The following is a 19,952-nucleotide window of genomic DNA, read 5'->3' on the forward strand; positions in this document are numbered from 1 at the left end:
ACTTTGAACTCATTTTGAACTTGACTACTTGAAGTTTATACTTACCAAGAAATGTCTGTGGTTACTTGTTTTGACTTTTGTTGTCAAATTTATTGTGGTTTTGATTTGTTATAGTAAAGTCATAAATCAAAATTCAGAATTAAAATAACATGAAAAATATTATCTTGAAGAACTAAAACAATTTCGATAATACAAATGAGACGTGATGTCTAAAACACGTAAACTTTTATTCAACAACTACAATTTACACGATGAAAACAATAGATTAAGTTTGTGTAGAATATGCCTTGGAAATGGGGCAAAAATTCCAATTTTCGAAATAGATGATGAAGATAACAATATTTTAGAAAAACTTTCATTATGTTTAAAGGAAAAGGTTTGTATATTTTTTCTAGTAAGTAATTAAAACAGAAAATGGCAAGTGGAAAACCATTGCTTAAAACAGAGCAAGACTTCGAGCGACATGCTAGGAACACGTACAATGCGGAGCACTTTGCCTTTTCAACTTTAAGTAAAGTGTCAGTTGACTGCACACAGCAATACTGTTTGGCTGCAGAAATAAGCATAACGGTTGTTCTTTCCTAGATATGTTCTTCCACAAAGTTCTTCTACCACTAAAATATTAAAGTAAACCATCTACAGTTTTTTTCATATATAATGGTGCAGGTGACGGTTCATTTCACTCTTGAAAGTTTGCCGCGATTCCCGATAATAGTACTTATTATGAACGTCGTTAGCATTCCATGGATTTGCCATGCAGATGTCCATGGGGTCCATCATGTGGCAGAGAGAAAAACTCCTAGCATATTACCGGACTTGTGATTGATGAGTGTAGGTTTAAAGACATTCTTGACAGTTAACTAACACTCCCTTTATCCGGTAGCTCTCCCTGCCTAGTCAAAATTAAAAACCGTGTGGGTGAAACCCAACTGTTTTGCTAGTAAATAATAATCACCCTATATTTACTTTTACAGATAGAAGATGTTGAGGGATACCCTCGTTTAATATGTAAAATATGTAAAGACATCTTAGATAGTGCATACAACTTTATTAACAAATACAAAGACACATGTAAAATATTGCAAAGTGGTATAGATATAGTTAAACAAGAAACAGAAGTGCCAATAGAAAATGGACTGTCCGAACAAGAGATTGAAATTGATCATATTAAACATGAAATCCATCCAATTGTGGATTCTGTGAGCGATGATGATGGATTTAGTGATGATGACAAGGAGTTTCTTGCACCTTTGAAGCTGAAAATGCAGTTGAAAGTAGAAAATGAACCAAAAGCTGTAAAGAAAAAAAGGATTACTCGATCTACTAACACAAAAGAGCAGACTAATAAAGTAGCCTCCTCGATACTAGAGGGCCAGTTCACATGGAATGGGGACCAATGGTGGTAATATTGTTTAAATTTCTAGTTTTATGATAACAATTTTTTACTAATGATTTTAAACTTATTAGGTTGTTCATTACGAATATTATATGGGTACATACCACGATGAATCGTGACCACGATCCATGCAACTGGGTCGAAATATTGACGTTAAAAATCTCATAGTTTTATTGTGGTATGTACCTGTTTAAATAATATTCATAATTTTATACTATTAGATATGTTACGTGCCTACACAGCAAGTCATGACCCAAATGGAATAGCTATTCCACCAAAACATATACAATTTTGTGTTATTATGTATATATATTTTTTACACTACCTGAACACAACTGGACATTGTAGATAATATTTAGGTATTATTTGTTTAAATAACTTTCGTCGTTTACTATGCAACTAAATAAAATTACGACAATTAGCCACCTTTTTCGCCTCCGTTTCAACATGCTAGTATAGTGTATCCCTTTTTAACCCCATTACATTTTATATTTTAATGATATAGTCTTCATTTATAACTTTCAACCTATATGGGAGCAATTTCAAGAATTCTCATTTCCTTTCTTGATGATTCAGCCTTTCTTGATGAGTATTGTTTACCAACAAAGAAATTAGAAATGAAGGTAGAAAACGTATGTCATATCATAATTTATTTATTTTAAATTATGTATATGTTTATAAAATGTTATATAAAATATATTAACCATATCTAATTGTTCTAAGCTTATTAATCAAATTTATTTTCATTAATTTAAGAACAACTTAATTATAATTTTATTATTAGGTGTGAAATGACTAGTGATTTATACCCTCATTTTAAATTTGTTTGTTGGTAAACAGTACTCATCAAGAAAGGCTGTAGTATAGTTGCAAATTAAATTTTTTTAAAAATTTCCATTATCTTTAACTATGTTGAATATTCATTCCCTCTATTCTAATTATAAAGATTGTGAGGAGTGGGTATCACAATAGTCTGCTGGGCAACAATTGAACCTAAGACCCCATTTTGAATCTGGCTCATTGAGGTTTAATATACATATAAATTATCAGTGAATTATATTTTGTACAAATTTCTTAATTTTCTGAAGGTTTTCTAACCAATTTATAATCTTAAAAAATAAGAGGTCTGCTTTAGATACCTTCCATATAAGAATTCCATTCCATATAAACGTCTCGCATGTGTGATGAATTTGCTTAATCAATTGCAATTTATATAGAATACCTACTTTTATTATAATATAGCAAATAGAAGAAAGAAATTAACAACTATGTAAAATATATATTTATTTGTGATTATTTCTTAAATTTCCCCTCCAAATGAGCAAAAACTCTATGCATTGGTACAATAATAAATTAAGTTAATTAAGGTTGTCATTAAAACCTACTTCCTAATTACAGTTAACGTTTTAACTGTAGTCTTAATAATTGTTATCAATTGTTTCAGTTTTAAATCATCGAACGCATTAAAAAAGGCGAAAGAAAAACTAAAACTACTAACAGAAATAAAAATAAAATGTGAGCCCGTAAAGAAAAAACGAATTAAAATTGAGGTGCCCAAAATTAAAAAATCTTCCCAACCCGATCCACCGAAGCTTTGTGACTTATGTGGAGAGGTTTTCAAGAGTCAGGATAAATTGAACAATCACAAAAAGAAAATTCACTTTAAAAAAGCCATTAAATGTCCACATTGTGCAAAGATTATATCTTCTGAGAATCATTTGCGAAAGCACATAAAAAGAGCACACACAGAACAGAAGGATTTCATCTGTGCAGCCTGCGGCAGAGGGTTTGCCTTCAAAGCAGAGCTTCGCAGTCATAACAGATCTGTGCACGAGAAACATCTCCGTCCGAAGAAACAGTTTAAGTGTAAAATATGTTCAAAGACTTACAAGTGTTCTAAATCGGTTGTTGTGCATGAGAGATCAGTTCACACAGGTATTTATATTTTTTCCGTACGTTACCGGTGATACCTAAAATCTTGTATTGTGCAGCTTAACGTCTTGCGTCATAAACTTTGCATCCTACCTCTCATGATTTAACTTTTTGCTAAATTTTGCAGTATTATCTGAAATTGATAATAAATAAATAACTTCTTAATTTATAATAATATTATGAACAGACTAGATTTGATCTGACTAGATTAGTTTATTTGAATTGAGGCTCTGAAATTACCAGATTGATTTGAAAAAATTCTTCTACAAGCACTTGAAATGTCAAGTTATGTCATAATTTAATTTAATGGTGGTTTTAATAGTCGAAAACTTAAAATTAAAGTTGCGAGGGTTCCAAACGCGCCTTGGTCCGAGAAGAGCGCACAACAAACTCACTCATTTACCTTTACTCAGGTCAAAGGCCAGCAGTGTGCACCATATGCGCGAGCAGCTTCTACCACGAGGATTACCTGAAAGAGCACATGCGTCTACACACGGGGGAAACTCCCTTCAAATGTCCCATATGTGGGCGAGGGTACGCACAACGATGTAATATGAAGAGCCATCTCAGAATACACAGGGTATCTGAATTAGATGCACTCACATTGAGTAAACTTAGACCAAATTACTTGAGGCTACTCAAAGCCTAGGTATGTTATTAATGTAAGGGCTCGTTTACACGAGCGGCACTTTGCCAACGGCGTAGGCAACGGCTGCCGTCGCCGACGGATCGACGGCTACCGTCGACATGTCAGCGGCAGTTGTAGTCAGCTCTCTTTATACAGCTAGTTGCAAAATGGATTTCGGAAAAGAAAAATTGTTATTGATTTAATGCCGTAGACTTGGACAAAAACGTAGTAAATTAATTTTTAGTACAGTAAATACATACGAGCGGCACGTTGCCAACGGCAGATGCAACGGCTGCCGTCGCCTACGGATAGACGGCTACCGTCATGTCACTAGTTGCAATGGATTTCAAAAAAGAAACATTGTTATTGATTTAATAGACAACAATGTAAAACATTATTTTTTGTTCAAGTTCATTTCATTTATGAAGGTGCGGATGACAGTTCATTTCACTCTTGGAAGTTTGCCGCGATTCACATTATTAGTAGGTACGTATTATGAACGTCATACAGGCGACTGTCACCGTACCCATGCTATCTAAAAAACACTATAGTAAATATTGACGTGTCTTATCTCTATCCATTTTTACAATGAAACGAGCAAATACCTACTTTTAAATTATTTTCTAACGTCGATGCTTCTTTTGTCGAACTTACATTTTTTTTTTTAAATTCAACAAATAGCAGTTCAACATAGATTTCGTTACTCATTTCGAGCTTATTTTGTAAGTCCACTCGTGTGCTCTCTTGAACTATTTGCAATCTACCGACAAAATGATGGAAACGACACGCTACAACAGCAAACGTCGCTATATTGGTGACTGCCGTTGATAGGTAGCGACGGCAGCAGTTGGCAGTTGTCACCGTGCCACTCGTGTAAATTAGCCATAACTACTTACTACCCTTGCGGATATAGATTGGGATTCATATATGGAGCTCATTATATTACATTACTTAGGTAATTTTGGCAGTTGGTATGGATGAGTGTTGTTATTTGCTATTGCTATTGACCTCTTATAATAAAAGGACGCACAATCATGTAGAAAATGTCACTTAAAAACTGGCCAATTTAATTTTGGCAGTTTTAGAATTATTGATAAAGAAAATTATATCTAAAGGCCTTTAAATATAGGCCAATATTCAGTATAATCCCAAATTCAACCTTAAGTATTGAGTTTAAGGTTGAATTTGCAAATGCGACTACTCGAATTGAGTGCCAAGAAGTTGTATTTGGCACTCATTGAGTGGGGAAGTTTTTTGGTCGCTGACTGTGCATCCACTTTTTAACAGGAGATCGATGTATAATCCCGTTATCTAAATATCCGCATGGGATAGTTAGTAGAAATAAAGTTGCAATATTTATTTTTTAATTAATGAATTCTCAGAAGACCTACAAAGGATATACAAACTTGATGCAGTATTGAGTAAACTTGGATCATAATCACTTGAAACTAGTTAAAAGCCTAATCTAAAGTATAGTAATAATAAGTAGGTAGATAATATCAAGTAACACAAAAGTGATCTTTTAGAAACATATTTTCTTGTCATTAGAGTAAAGTTTGAAATGGAGGCAAAAAGTGAAGGATAGGAGACTGACCGATTTTTTACATGAAAATGAACCGTTAAATGTCCAAATAATGATCTTATTATATATTTATTAACTAGCAGATCCGATCAAACTTCGCTTTGACTCATTCCCTACCCCTATCCTATTCTTCTCCCACCCTACCTCTACTTTACTCCTACCATACTCCTACTCAACCCTACTCCTACCCTAAGTATGCTGAGAACCAGGAAAAGGACATTTTCCTGATTCTCAGCTACCTCTTCACCAATTTTGACCCAAATCGATCCAGCAGATCTCGAAGTGTTGTAACAAACCCGACTTTCTTTCATATATATTAGATAATAAGATCATTATTTTTGGTGTTTATGATATATTATGAAATAAAGGATTTTTCGTTATAGAAATGACGAAGAATACTAAATTTCTGAACGTCCATACACAGTGGTTGGTCTCCTTTACATGGCGAAAACTTCTGTCAAAACCAAAGATTTTATACTATTAGATATGTCACTAGCGCGTCGAAACTGAGGCGAATAAAAGTAGCTAATTGTCTTAATTTCATTTAATAGTTTAAACAACGAAAATAATTTAAACAAAATTAAACGAAAATGTTCAGGAAGTGTAAAAGCTATATAAACATAAATAAACACGAAATTATTCATGTGTGCGCTCAGTGGAGTACCTAAGTTCGGAACACATTTTGTGGTGATTTTGTAGACACGCAACATATTATCTAATAGTATAAAATCTTTGGCTGCCACACACTCGAGTGGCGAGGAAAGGAGGCAAATAAACACATGTTTTTAAAGAAAAACTGTTATAAATATAGCTGTCAAAATATTGATTTTTATTATTTTCATCTGATCTTCCATGGTGCATTAAAACAATATTTGTTTAATAAAAATATTATAATATTAAGTATAATTTTTGATCTGGTTGATTTAAATATTTTTGGATTGACAGGAGATTGTTAAATTTTATATACTAATGTGAAGCTATTCGTTATATAATTTATTTTTATTTGAAAAAAGGAGTGTTTCCTAATTTTTGTTTAAACAATTAAAAAGATATAGTATGTTAAAAATGCAATAAATTACTGCCAAGTAATCAACAGATATTTTTTAATATATTGTTATTCATTTTATCTAATTCTAATGTATGAGGTAGGTTTTTAAAGGAAGATGAATAAAACACTTGTTTATAAAAAAAAATTATACTGTATTTCATTTTACATGACATTGTGAAATCTTGTGCCGCCGTTTCTTGTAAATTCTACTAATCTGAAAAAAAAAGATACTTAATTTAGTTTTTTGCTACTTAATTTAGTTAAGTACCAACTACAGTTGCTCTATGTATATTGTCTTCGGGCCTTTTGGGGTCTTTTAGTAAGGTTGTAAAAACAAAATCAAAATGAAAATTGAGAAATTATTTAAAACTAGCAGACGCCCGCGACTTCTTCCGCGTGGAATTTAGTTTTACACAAATCCCTCAGGAACCATGGATTTTTCCGGAATAGAAAGTAGCCTATGTTAATCCAGACTTCTATCTCTACTTCAAATTTCAGATGATTCAGTTCAGTAGCCGGGGCGTGAAAGAGTAGAAAACATTCGTACCATCAAAATCATCAGGTTTTTGCAGATTTCAGGAATCCATGGATTTTTTCGGGATAAAAAGTAACCTTTGTGTTACTCCAGAGTAAAATCTATTTTCATTCCAAATTTCAGCTAAATCGCTTTAGTAAAAAGTAACAAACATACAACCATACAAACTTTCGCGTTTATAATATTAGTAGGATTAAGAAGCTTTCCCTTGACTGATGATACAAAAATAAAGAGATTATTGAGTGAGATTTTGGCGCCCTGACAACACGTTGCTTGGACAATCAAATGCCCCACAAAGGGAGGATTGAACATTATCGAACACGCTTTGCGGAACTCTGAAATTGATTGCCTATTCAGCAGTAGCGAGCGAACCGGCAGGGGAGGGGGGGGGGGGGGGGGTTAAGCTGCTTCCCCTGCCGGTACCTTGTTACGCCCATGTTTCCTACAGTTGCATATAAATTAAAAAGATTTGCACTTACTCTTTCAGGGATGCAGCAATATCTGTCATACACTTGAGCTTCTGCTCTTCCAGTTCAGTCAAATGGTTCACTCGATTACATTCGTTCTCTTGCAGTTTCAGTTCATCAGCTTTTAATTTCAGTTCTATAGCTTTTAGTCTCAATTCTTCATTCTTTTGATGTATTTTCTCCTTTTCCAGAGCCAGATGGACTTTGGCTTTATCTGTCTCTATATCTGTGGAGTATATTTCTGTTGATGATTACATTTTTGATGACTTCCGTGGCGTGGTAGTGGTATGCGCGGTGGATTTAAAAGACGGTTCTGGGTTCGATCTCCAGCTGAGCCGATTGAGGTTTTCTTTATTGGTCTATGTCTGCTTCGGCTTCGGCCGTGGCTAGTTACCACCCTACCGATAAAGATGTACCGTTCCGATTTAGCATTCCGGTACGATGTCGTGTAGAAACAGCAAGGGATGTGGATTTTCATCCTCCTCCTAACAAGTTAGCCCGAATTCATCTTAGATTGCATCTTCACTTACCATCAGTTGAGATTGTAGTTAAGGGCTAACTTGAAAAAAGAAATAAAAAAAACATTAAAAAATATTAGGTTGGTGTTGATGATATTGATTGATGATGGATGATGATGATGGTGATGATGATTTGATAAAGCTGATTTGATGTTGATGACGATGATGATTATGATGATGATGATTCGATGTTGATGACGATGATGATGATGATGACAACGATGATGACATCGATGATGATTATTATCAGCCTAATTTAACGGCTCACTGTATTTTATAATTAATTCACTAAAAAACAGTGAATAATAAAAGTCAGTATTACCTTTCATTTCTTTCATTTCTTTAATATGCTGTCCAATATCTGACACACTTTTATCATCACCTGAAATATTTATAAACCTGTGAGTTTCATAATTCATTATCTCCTTCTCTAGAACAACTTTTTAGATTTTAATCCCTTATAATTGTCTTATTTGTTTAAACATACTTTAAATAACAAGCAGGTAGGTATTTTTGTTGTTAATTAGAGTTGCAGCAAATGTCTAACAAAAATACCCTCAGGATATATGGGGCAAATAATATGTACCAATTTGAAAAAAAAATGTTTCCACATTTTTTCAAAATTTTTGGTAAAACGCTAAAAGCACTACATGACATAACTCAGCCGGTTGCGAAGTTAAAGTGGCAATGAGCAGGCCACATAGTTGTAAGAGTCGATGGATATTAGGGTCCCAAGAAGCTGGAATGACAACCCTGCACCTGAAAATGCAATGATGGACCTCCCTCTAGGTGGACTGAGGACAAGCAGATTGCAGGGAGCCTCTGGTTACTGGAGGCTCGAGACTGTTATGTTTGGAAGTCTATGTCTAGCAGTGGACATCCATCAGCTGATAATGATACCCTAGTTAAAACCTTGTTCACACGACTGGTCTTAATCTTCAAACAAAAAATATATATAATACAAACCAAATACATTATAACTGTGACTGGGAATTTGAGGTTGAACTTCAAGTGTTATGCATTCACTGTTTTCCTCATTAAAACCATCTGTGCTGTTATCCCCTATGCTATTTTCAGTTGAATCTATCTCTTCTTTTAAGTTTTTAGTTTTTACATACTCGTAGGTCTGAAATAATGAGTAACTTTTGTTAAGTGTAATATTATACAGGGTGTCCTAATGGATAATACGCCAATACACCACCTAATTATCTATAACTAATTTGAATACTTTTCCAAAAATTCTTAGGATGACCAAGTTATATTTTTTTTTCGAATTTTTAAAATTTTTTTTGAATGCAATACATAATAATTTTTCTTTTATAAATATGACCCAATTTGAAAAAATTGTCCTTTAAAAAAAATGTATGGAGCTGAAGATTACATTAAATACTTGTACACTTATAAATTTATAAGTTATTTATATATAAATTAGGATAAAACTTGTGTCTACTTTTTGTTAGTTATAGATAATTAGGTGGTGTATCTATCATTTGTGTATTACATATATACACACATAGTATAATAAGTATGTAAAGTAATAAAATAAATACATTTTATATAACTCTAAAATAATGGTTAAGTTTACTTTAACTTTTTGAGTTCATTATGAACAGACAGACATATAGATGTGGCACAGGGCTGTTTTATAATATGTATAGTTATATGATTTTTTTATTGAGATAGAATACAATAAGAAACTTAAGCCAACTTATTGTAATAACTATACAAACCATGACCACATGGCACATGGCGTGGAATGAACCAACCCTTCTGTTATCAGTTGAGGAAATGAGCTTTGTTGAAGTGATTCAGAGAATTTTTTAGAAAATTCCATGGCCCAAGGGTCTCAATGGCAAAAGGATAAACCTATAATTGATATATTATGTGATATTCTATTCTAAAATATTTATAAATACCTGTTCCTCACTACAGTTATTCAATAATTCATCAACTGGGTATTTGATCAATTTTAACAATCGGAACTCAAGTTTTGTTAAACTTGCTTTGCTACCCAATTTGTTTCTTGAAATTAAATAAGCTTTTTTTTTAGTTTTGCTTTTCCAGTCCGCCCACACCTGTAAAAGTATGAGATTTATTAATAAACTTGTAAAATTAATATTAATTTTATTCACTAACTTTATAGTTTAGCTAGTTTCTTTGCAACATAATGGGGATGATGACTAGGTTTGAATATATTGATTTTTATGATACATTCGGGTAAATAGGGTCAATGTTAACTAATTTATACATAAAAAGCAAAGATTGTCTGGATATTTGCAAAATAAATGAGATTATAAAATTTCAAAATCTATTAAAAATATTTTATCGTAATTAGATGAAAATTCATACAGTTTTAGCTTCCTTACATTAAATGTGACATTTTTTATATATGAACTATAAGCATAAACGCACAAATAACAAAGATATTAGTAATTTTGTTTGGACGCGCATACAAATCTAACGATCACTACATTGCCTATGACGTCATTATTTCAAGCCATTTTGTATGGGGCGTTTTTCAGGGATCCGCGGCAGCGCCGCAAATCTGACTCTTTAAATCCCTGTAGCTTCGAAAGTAATGATCGCAGATACCCTGTTCCTTTTACAAAATTGCTTTACTATTAGTATACTTTTAATTTATATACAATTTAAAAAACTGTCATCATCCCTATTGTGTTCATGGCATTTACGAGTATAGAAAATTACTTGTAGCTAATAATTGCTCAGTTGGTCCAGTGGTTAGGCTGTGGCTTTGGAGCACAAGATCCTGGTTTCTAGTACTGGGTTAGGTTATGAAATATTGACCTTTCCTTTGTATATTGGATAATCTTTGAAATTGCACGTTATAAAGTCAACATCTTCTGGGGATGCTCCGGTTTCGGGGTAAAACATATGTAGTGAGTATATTGTCGGACCTGGGTGACGTTATCACATAAGTTTGTTGGCTTATTGCGGATAATAGCAAAATAAATAAATTAATATATGTTCAATATTCATGACCTTTCTTTGGTCCAAGATATTTTCAGCCCAGAGATGGGATGTTGATGGCGCTAAGGCCCATACATTTTTTACACATGGCAACCCACACATTGTCTATATTTAAAAACAAAATGTATAAGAAAATAAAATATGAAAAATGTTTATTTTTATGCATGAGGGGGTAAGAGCTTGGCTTGTTTTTGCTGGCATAATTGTTACAAATCTGCTTACGCAATACTTAAATGGGCCCATACCATAAGATAGTAATTATCATTAAATAAAACATTTTGACCTGCCTGCCAACCGGCATTGGAGCAATGTGGTGGGTTTAATGTTTAAGCCACACTTCCCCACTTCTATAAAGGGGCCAGGCCATTAAATTCGGCTGTTAGTGATGTACGATGAAGACTTGTGACGTCCAATTGGTGCATTGGGTGCTACTCTATCTTTTGGATCAGAAGCTTTGTGAATATACAACTTCAAACTACAAAAAAAGGGGTTTCCTCACTTTACTCCACTTGTGATAACTCTTAGTGGCACCAGAATCGACACGATTCAGCTGGGCAGCTATATATTTCCAAAACTTTATTTTGGTGATATGTGTGTAAACCACTTTTCCATTTTGCGACATTCCATCAGCGCTTAACAAATCCAGCAGTAACTTCATTTGAGCATGATTAGCTCTAACATCACGCTCGCGGTTAATATCCATAGTTATTGTTACATACAATAATTACAATTTTAATAGAGAAATTAAAATTGTGTAAAATCAATATCAACAATTATACTCTTTGACAACCATCTACTCCAAGGAACATATTTACTCAGGAGAAGAATACCAACCTCATACAAAAAAAGTGGCACTAAAATTACCGCCATCTGTGGAATGCCCCCATTGAAACAATTTGCCAACGCGGGAAATTCAAAGCTAATATATAGTTTTTAAATTTTCACAGTTCAGCTTTTGTAGACGGAATAGCTTTAAAATAAATATTTTTAAAAACCATTTCGATTAATTAATTAATTTAAACAGATATATATAAACTCTGTCGATTAATTAATTAATTTAAACAGATTTTAAAAAATATTTATTTTAAAACCACTCCGTCCCCAAAAGCTGAACTGTAAAAATATTAAAAACAATATAATAGCACAATATTTTAGTAACATGTAATTGTATATAATAAATTAAACAATAGAAATAATAACAGTTTCAAGTTGAAATGTCTTTATTATCAAATAAAAAATCTTATGCACTTAATCAATAACTAAGTAAACATCAGCACCTAAAACGTAATCTACATAAATTCATTTTGCTTCTAAAACTAAATTTTATCTTTAAAGTAAAATGAAAACCAAAATAAAAATATATCTATGTATCAATATAGTGATCTGTGGTATCAATTGGGTGACTTCACTGAGATATTTGGGAAAATCAAGTCAATTATGATCTACTCTATGACAACCACAGAACCTGCACCCTATATTCAATGTACTCTATGCCTGCACCAAGCCTGCACACTGCACAGAACCACCATCTATTAATCTGTGGATACACACTACAACTACCACAGACAACAAATGAAAACGACAAAAAGAATGACAACTGCAAGCCAAAGAGTTTTTACTCTCTGTGCGTGTTCTGTCAACTGACAAGTCATGTCATACTCTAATTATGTCTGTCAATTGTCAAATGTCAAATCAAAGTGAACAATGTTTTTGTGATGATATTCGCCCGAAGTTTCTGTTAGTGTTTTCATTTAAATTGAAAAAATAGAGTTTTAAAAAATACATTTCTTTACTTCCTTGATTGAATTGCTGCATTAATATATATATTAAAGACGTTAGAGGAAGCTGGGGAACATGTTGCGTACAAAAATACACATAGCACTAAGTGCACTCGGTGCAACATTGGGTGTCTCGGCATTTATATGTTTTTGCATTGTTTACGCAAATATCGAAGCTGGTATGTGGGCGTTATTGTCCGGTAAGTTGTTTGACTTTAACAACAACACTGTATCTATTTAGTTTTAATCTTATGACGTCAAATACATTACCTATCTATTTGTAAACATACTACTAGAAATGAAATGAACATGAAGATAGACAGACAGATCACATACAAGCAAAAGGGTTCCGTTATTGTACGTATGTACGTTTGAGACCCTAAAAAAGTCACTTCCTTTTATTTACAATTAAGTAGATCACACAGCTTATCTATGATTGCACGGTGCACCATATATTTTGTGAACAATACTTATACATGTAAACCTCTAGTGTAACTAAACCCGACAAGCTGTGCCTCAAAACTTGTCATCCATATTATCTGAGCCATAACTTATTCATAGATACATATTATCTGACCCATAACTTGATGAAAATTATACTTACTTTTACTTATATATTATTCTATACCTTGCTTAGATACCAACATGGGTGGTGTTGATATCTAAGCAAGGTATAGATAGATTCAAACATAGCACCCTGCTATGTTTGAATCTATACCAGTCACTAAAGTCCTGCTTAGAGATTGCATTTCTGACAGGTTTTGAATAGATAATGTAACTTCGGACTGGCATACAAGATTGTTGAACTGTTTCTAGGTAATGCCAACTGTTTGTCTTTGTAAAATGAGACAAGATAAAAAGGCAATTGTAATTGAAAATGTCCTATTCAGTCATGAACTTGCAAAAAATGCAATCCCTGTGCGGCTTGACTTAAGAAGATGGTGATTTGTAGGAAACACAGATGTGTGTCTTGTTGTTGATTTATAATTATGTGCAGATGTGTCTCTTGTTGTTATTGTTGTTGACTAAGATTTAACTTTTATTGTCTGACCAAATTCTATTTTGTTTTTAAGGTATACACGCCGGATTAACTCTTATGCTTCACTGCCACTACTTGAAAGAGTCGCTGCATGTGAACTTTTCTAGAAAGGCCCTTCAGTACCTCGGAGACTTTGGCATGGTCGGCTTTGTTGCTGGCACAGCCCTGACATTATTCTATTTATTTTTGGAAATATATTACAAAGCTGGTAAGTCAAATTACTATCTATACTATTATTATAAAAAGGTAAAGGTTTGTGTGGTTGTACTGAACAAATTTTCAAAATTCTTTAACTGTTATAAAGCTAATATATTCACAGGGTGAGGTTAATATCTTAGCATTCCATGAATTCATTGTGCTAGTATGGTCATTTTATGACTGAGAGAAAAACTCAGAGCAGAGCCCTGGGCTTGTAACCAATGGGTCTAAGGATATCCTTTAAAATTGTATAACACTCCCCTTCTCCTCTTTTTGGTCTTCCTGCCTAGCCAATTTCTAAATTTAATAAGATCCTACTGCAGGGCTATTGAGGCCACAGTCTTTAAGCAAATTATTGGAAGATTTTGCTGGTAATCCTTTCGCACCCACTTCTATGGTGTACTAACTAACCACCATTTTTAGTTCATAATATTTGTAAGGTATATTTATTGATTTTTATACTGTGGTCCTCACTCTCACAACACCAATGGGGTAAGTCAAAACAAAGCTTTCCCAGGTCTGCTAGTAAATTATATCAACATATTTTAATGCAAAAGTATCTTATTGAAAATAATCTTTAGTAACTTGCTTTTTTAACATATCTAATGATTTTTGCTTTGCTTATCAGTGTTTTTAAACAAAGAGTGCACTTTTACTATCATTGTTATACTGTAATCAGTCAAAAACTGATATCAACTAAAACAACATAGATAAATGTATATATTTTAATTGGTGTATGATATATTATCTTTTGAGTTTCAAATTATGAATCATACAGTAAAAGTACCTATAGTAATGTATCACTTATGTATTACAGTGAACAAAAACATTCTTTTGATTATGTATGTTTGAAAATAATATAGGTAGTAGGTACCTATAATAATTAGTATTAAAAATGATTTATGCTATGTTTTGCTCAAAGGTCCCATTTACCATAATACCAAAATTGATCTTGATTGTGCAGCCGTTTAGCGGTTTAAAGGTAACAGACAGACAAACAGACTTACTTTTGCATTTATAATATTAGTCGTCGTCATAAACCCATATTCGACTCACTGCTGAGCTCGAGTCTCCTTTCAGTATGAGAGGGGGTTAGGCCAATAGTCCACCACGCTGGGCCAATGCGGATTGGCAAACTTCACACACGCATAGAATTAAGATAATTCTCTGGTATGCAAGTTTCCTCACGATGTTTTCCTTCACCGATTGAGACACGTGATATTTAATTTCTTAAAATGCACACAACTGAAAAGTTAAAGGTGCATGCCCCGGGCCGGATTTGAACCCACACCCTCCGGAATCGGAGGCAGAGGTCATATCCACTGGGCTATCACGGCTCTCAAATAATAATTTTAGTATACATTTAATATGGATAATACTTATAATAATTTTTTTTGTTCACCAGATATTACACCAATACAGAGTAGCATAATTATCCGAATGATATGGTCATTTATGATGCTGAAATGGGGTCTCTTGCTGTATATATTCACCAAGAAATACCTGCGCACCTACAATGATCACCAGCTGTTCACTGAAAACCCTAACATTGAGGAAACATAAGATATAGGTATTTTTATATTCCCTATAAACCATATTAATAAACTTGGAATAAAAGGTGATCAACCATTTTTCATACATGCAGGGCCCAGATAATTTATTATTATTATAAATAAAGGATATTCGTCATTTTTTTTGTAAGATGCTACGCTCTAAATGGTCGATCTCCTATAAGTATCGATTTACGCCAAAACAAAATGGACTTTGAATTGATGCTTATAATTCGTGTTTATTAATATATGGGTAAGTAAAATTGTAAATACCGTTAGTTTATAATCTATCTCGCGAGATTGTAAAATGTTGGTAGATTGTGAACAGCAACATACTGCTTACAATTTAACGTGTTATTATTTGGTATATATTGTAAGGATTTTCTTTTTTTTTTATTTGTACGTTCACTAATAAAAAAATATCTAATTTAACCTAAACATTGGTTTCTGAGACTCTCAAGTTCCAGTACTTAGGAGTATGGACTTCACAATTTATCGACAGTTTAAAATCTCGCGAGATAGATTACAAACTAACGGTAGGTATTTACAATTTTACGATGACATATACTTACATATAATATTATACATAGAACCTATTGACAGTGGCGTAGCCTGGAATAAGACGTAGGCGAAGCTTGTGACGCAGTTGGTACTGTGGTTTCGATTGTGAGGTGTTTCATTGCCAGCTGGAGCTAATTTACGATTTTTTTTTTGCTCAAGTCTGGTCTGTTAGGAGGCTAGTTTTAACTAAAATATCAAAGTTACCGATTTTGTAAGACTTTATTTATAGTTTTGTTTAAGAAACGTGAGAGTTTACTTCTATAAATACCTCACAAGGCCCCTATTAGTAGAGTTAATATATGATGAAGGCTCGCCTCGCTCAGTGATAAAAATTACACAGTCACAAATTTTTAATACTATAGTTTTGTTTGATTATATTTTTTGAAGGTTTCAAAACCTCCCCTTTTGATGCGAGGCGGTCGGTAAAGGTTCGCTTTGCCCACGCCTAGCTACGCTACTGTCTTTTGAGAGTGACTTCTTTATATAATAAAGTAGCGAACATCGTCCTTGTGAAATTTAGTTATTCACTAATTTCGGGCCCATATTAATCCAGGAAATATTTTATCTTTGTTCTAAATTTCAACCAAATCGTTTTTGTAATTTCGGAGTAAAGGTGTAACATACACACACACTTTTATACATATTTAGGTACCAAAAAACTTTATTAATCGGTTATTGCAAACACTAATATTGGCGCCATAATGATCTTATTGCTATTTGAATATTTCTGTTACTGTTTTCAAAACCTGTCCGCCTTTAAGAGTTGGAGAAAATCCCTTTATCTTTGAGTATCTTTTCTATTTTTTTCATTTTTCTTTATCTATTACATAAACTATATAATATAATACTATGTAATGTTATAAAAGTGTGTGTGTTATGTTCTGTATTTAATTGGTTTTACAATAATTATTATGCGTAGGTATTCTCCTTTCCTTAATGGATGTTTACTAAAATGATTATACATATATTTTTTTTTTATTATTTTGTAGGTTGTAAACTTAAGGTTGATTTTTGATACGTAAATTATTATTCCGTAATTGAAAGCGAAAAATTGATTTGTTAGACAATATATAGACAACAAAAATATATTTTATAATTTTATGAATTTAATTAACAACTTAAATAATGGTCTTTTGTAAAAATGTGACAGATTGATTTGAAGCTTTGATGCAAGGCAAAAAAATAAATATAAAAGTTAAATTTGAACTTTAACATGCTTTTAGAGGCATGTTTGTATCAAATATTTATTTAATAAAAATCACAATGAATTTGAAAAATGCATCTTGAAAAATAATAAAATTAATTAGGTCTAGTAATAACATTTTGCTAACAATTAATAGTTTTATGTGAAATGTTATTTATTTTATTGAAAACATTTTGTGATAAACTTTTTATGGATATTTTTTGCAAAAAAAAAGTTAGACTGAAAATTAGGTGTGTAGGTATTTTTTTTTTTTACATTTCAGGGTAGATGAAGGTCTGTAACCTATTCAGAAGTAGTTATTGAGTATTATTTCTAAATTGAAGCTTTATATTTATTTTAATTTTAATTTATTTAACTCAATAGTAGCAGTACATTATGAAATTGAGTTGAAATAAAATGAACATTTCGGTATTAAAATTGTATTGATTTTTATATATTGTAATATAAATTTTAATTAGTAATAATTTAAACTAAAGACCAGGGTACATTAAAGGCGTTTTTAAATTCCTTACCTAAGTAGTTAGTTAGTGGTTGTCGCAAACTGAAATATTTTTTATGTAAAAACTATTGTTAAGCATGAAGATTTTATCTATTTATAATTTTTAATGTGTAATAAATAAATCCGTTTTTTAATATGGTTGTTTTATTTATAAACTAATAGCGGACGCGTTTTCACCCGCCTAGTTCTCTTTTAGTGGGGTTAAAATATAGCCTATGTTATTCGCTGATAATGTAACTTTCCATCGATTTAGTTGTGAACGAGTAACAAACAACCGAACTTATTAATCGCATTTCTAATGTATTGAGGGATATATTGGATTAATAATAAAATATTTACCTAAGTACGTATTAAGTATAGGATTCAGTTCAATTTTATTTTATTTACGTCACGTATTCCTAGTTATGCAGGTTCTAGGCAATTATTTATCAAACATAAAGTTTTTTCCAAAAGTATAAAAGAAATCTTATATATTCATAAAAAAAATCCACACCCTGTAGGTGTGGAAAATCTTCGTTATCAAACCACCTATTAGTATTACACCTAACCTTGCGTGGACGCATCCCGTTAAAATTGTTAGCAACGCAACCTTGCACCGAGCGTGGTTGAAGCATACCAGTAGAAAGACTAGCGCGCGTCGTGCCGGACGTTGTGCCGCATTCCAAATTTAAAATACGCGGGGAAACATGTTTAGGACTTGAGTGGCGTTTCCTATACTCCTTGGACAGAATAAAAAAAATAAGTTGTGAATTTATTATCTATGCAATTTTGTCGATGTGGATTGTTTTATAGCCAACGGTAAGTTATTTAATTTTTTTTTAATTTTTATAAAATAAAAAAATATGGAGTATTAAAAAATCAGAGTACTTAATTATTGTTTTTAGTTATATAGTATATCGTATATTATAGTTTTTAGGATATATTTGAACAAACTATTTAAATGTGGAAAATAAAGTTTAAAAAGCGTTTTGATTTTTCACTTCTCTCGTTGAATTATTCAGTCAATGTAACGGACCTTATAGGGGACGAAATATCTTAGGTAGCCTTTACTATCTAACAGTGACAGTTTTATTAAAATCGGTTCTGCCGTTTCAGAGATTAGCCCGGACCAACAGACAGCCGGAAAATATTGAAAAAGCTTGATTGTTTAAATGTTTTAATATTGCGTAAAAAACTGTAAGACCCAGAAAACGATTATTTTTAAATGATAGACAGACGCTTCAATTTTATATAATGTACTAGCGGAGGCCCGCGACTTCGTCCGCGTGGAATTTAGTTTTTCACAAATCCCTCGGAAACCATGGATTTTTCGGGGATAAAAAGTAGTCATATGTGTTAATCCAGGCTATAATATATCTTATACCAAATTTCAGCTAATTCGGTTCAGTAGTTGAGGCGTGAAAGAGTAACAAATATTCATATCATCAAAATCATCAGTTTTCGCAAATCTCGGGAAACCATGGTTTTATTCGGGATAAAAAGTAACCTATGTGTTAATCCAGAGTAAAATCTATTTCCATTCCAAATTGCAGCTAAATCGCTTCATTAGTAGCGGCGTTATAGAATAACAAACATCCAAACATCCATACAAAATTTTTGCGTTTATAATATTAGTAGGAAGTAGGACTTTTTTTAATAATCATTATTAGCAGCATATTTTAACCCTTCACTACTAGGTATGGCCTCCCTCCTTACACTAGAGGGTTTATGGAGCCCCATCCCACTGCTGAAGTACTCCATAACCTGACCCAGCTCCATTTCCTATAATGAGGGAGGCCTGACACCCTCTGGCTCCGTTAAATAATTTCGCATTGTAAGCTATTTATACTTTCTATTAGTTTTCCTCCGTTACCTGTTTTTGACGGCCTCCGTGGCGCAGTGGCAAGCGCGATGGATTTACAAGATGGAAGTCCTGGGTTCAATCCCCGGCTGGGCCGATTAATTGGTTCGGTAAATCTATCGGCAAAGACGCAACGCCAAGCGATTTAGCGTTCTGGTACGATATCGTGTAAGCCGAAAGGGGTGTGGC

At 32.8% G+C, this 19,952-nt stretch overlaps 4 protein-coding genes across 5 annotated transcripts in view; 3 read left to right on the plus strand and 1 right to left on the minus strand.

The window, feature by feature from the left end:
- Positions 1-83: 83 nt before the first annotated feature.
- On the plus strand, positions 84-6,576 carry LOC112046678 (zinc finger protein OZF). 2 transcript variants are annotated; one of them, XM_024083398.2, is made up of 4 exons: positions 84-376; positions 975-1,402; positions 2,841-3,331; positions 3,742-6,576. In XM_024083398.2, exons 1-4 carry the CDS (start codon positions 206-208, stop codon positions 3,975-3,977), a joined length of 1,326 nt encoding a protein of 441 aa, XP_023939166.2. In that variant the 5' UTR covers positions 84-205; the 3' UTR covers positions 3,978-6,576. The 2 variants fall into 2 exon arrangements, with proteins under 2 accessions (XP_023939166.2, XP_023939167.2); XM_024083399.2 differs by having other exon boundaries at positions 975-1,399.
- A 138-nt stretch (positions 6,577-6,714) lies between these two features.
- LOC112046686 (uncharacterized) lies at positions 6,715-11,879 on the minus strand. The gene is made up of 6 exons (XM_024083407.2): positions 11,594-11,879; positions 10,023-10,181; positions 9,073-9,232; positions 8,429-8,488; positions 7,601-7,814; positions 6,715-6,800 (listed from the first exon to the last, which is right to left on the minus strand). Exons 1-6 carry the CDS (start codon positions 11,795-11,797, stop codon positions 6,749-6,751), a joined length of 849 nt encoding a protein of 282 aa, XP_023939175.2. The 5' UTR covers positions 11,798-11,879; the 3' UTR covers positions 6,715-6,748.
- Positions 11,880-12,795: 916 nt separating this feature from the next.
- LOC112046685 (heme transporter hrg1-A) lies at positions 12,796-16,986 on the plus strand. Its single transcript, XM_024083406.2, has 3 exons — positions 12,796-13,072; positions 13,946-14,119; positions 15,515-16,986. Exons 1-3 carry the CDS (start codon positions 12,949-12,951, stop codon positions 15,670-15,672), a joined length of 456 nt encoding a protein of 151 aa, XP_023939174.2. The 5' UTR covers positions 12,796-12,948; the 3' UTR covers positions 15,673-16,986.
- A 1,450-nt stretch (positions 16,987-18,436) lies between these two features.
- Positions 18,437-19,952, plus strand: part of LOC112046681 (uncharacterized) — a 55,115-nt gene continuing 53,599 nt past the window's right edge. The window contains exon 1 of the mRNA XM_024083401.2: positions 18,437-18,721. The gene's annotated coding sequence lies outside the window, so the exon portion shown is untranslated. The remainder of the gene's footprint in view (positions 18,722-19,952) is intronic.

The sequence above is a fragment of the Bicyclus anynana genome, chromosome 16, assembly GCF_947172395.1.
Source record: "Bicyclus anynana chromosome 16, ilBicAnyn1.1, whole genome shotgun sequence".
NCBI lineage: Eukaryota > Metazoa > Arthropoda > Insecta > Lepidoptera > Nymphalidae > Bicyclus > Bicyclus anynana.

What these genes read in the sequence shown, in the direction of transcription:
- LOC112046678 (XM_024083398.2), top strand. Translation starts at nt 206, where the DNA reads ATGTCTAAAACACGTAAACTTTTATTCAACAACTACAATTTACACGAT. An exon ending in CATTATGTTTAAAGGAAAAG is followed by an intron (nt 377 to 974) that starts GTTTGTATATTT and finishes TTACTTTTACAG; the next exon opens with ATAGAAGATGTTGAGGGATA. An exon ending in TGGAATGGGGACCAATGGTG is followed by an intron (nt 1,403 to 2,840) that starts GTAATATTGTTT and finishes CAATTGTTTCAG; the next exon opens with TTTTAAATCATCGAACGCAT.
- LOC112046686 (XM_024083407.2), bottom strand. Translation starts at nt 11,797, where the DNA reads ATGGATATTAACCGCGAGCGTGATGTTAGAGCTAATCATGCTCAAATG. An exon ending in GTTATCACAAGTGGAGTAAA is followed by an intron (nt 10,182 to 11,593) that starts GTGAGGAAACCC and finishes ATACTTTTACAG; the next exon opens with GTGTGGGCGGACTGGAAAAG. An exon ending in ATTGCTGCATCCCTGAAAGA is followed by an intron (nt 6,801 to 7,600) that starts GTAAGTGCAAAT and finishes TTTTTTTTTCAG; the next exon opens with ATTAGTAGAATTTACAAGAA.
- LOC112046685 (XM_024083406.2), top strand. Translation starts at nt 12,949, where the DNA reads ATGTTGCGTACAAAAATACACATAGCACTAAGTGCACTCGGTGCAACA. An exon ending in TATGTGGGCGTTATTGTCCG is followed by an intron (nt 13,073 to 13,945) that starts GTAAGTTGTTTG and finishes TTTGTTTTTAAG; the next exon opens with GTATACACGCCGGATTAACT. An exon ending in GGAAATATATTACAAAGCTG is followed by an intron (nt 14,120 to 15,514) that starts GTAAGTCAAATT and finishes TTTGTTCACCAG; the next exon opens with ATATTACACCAATACAGAGT.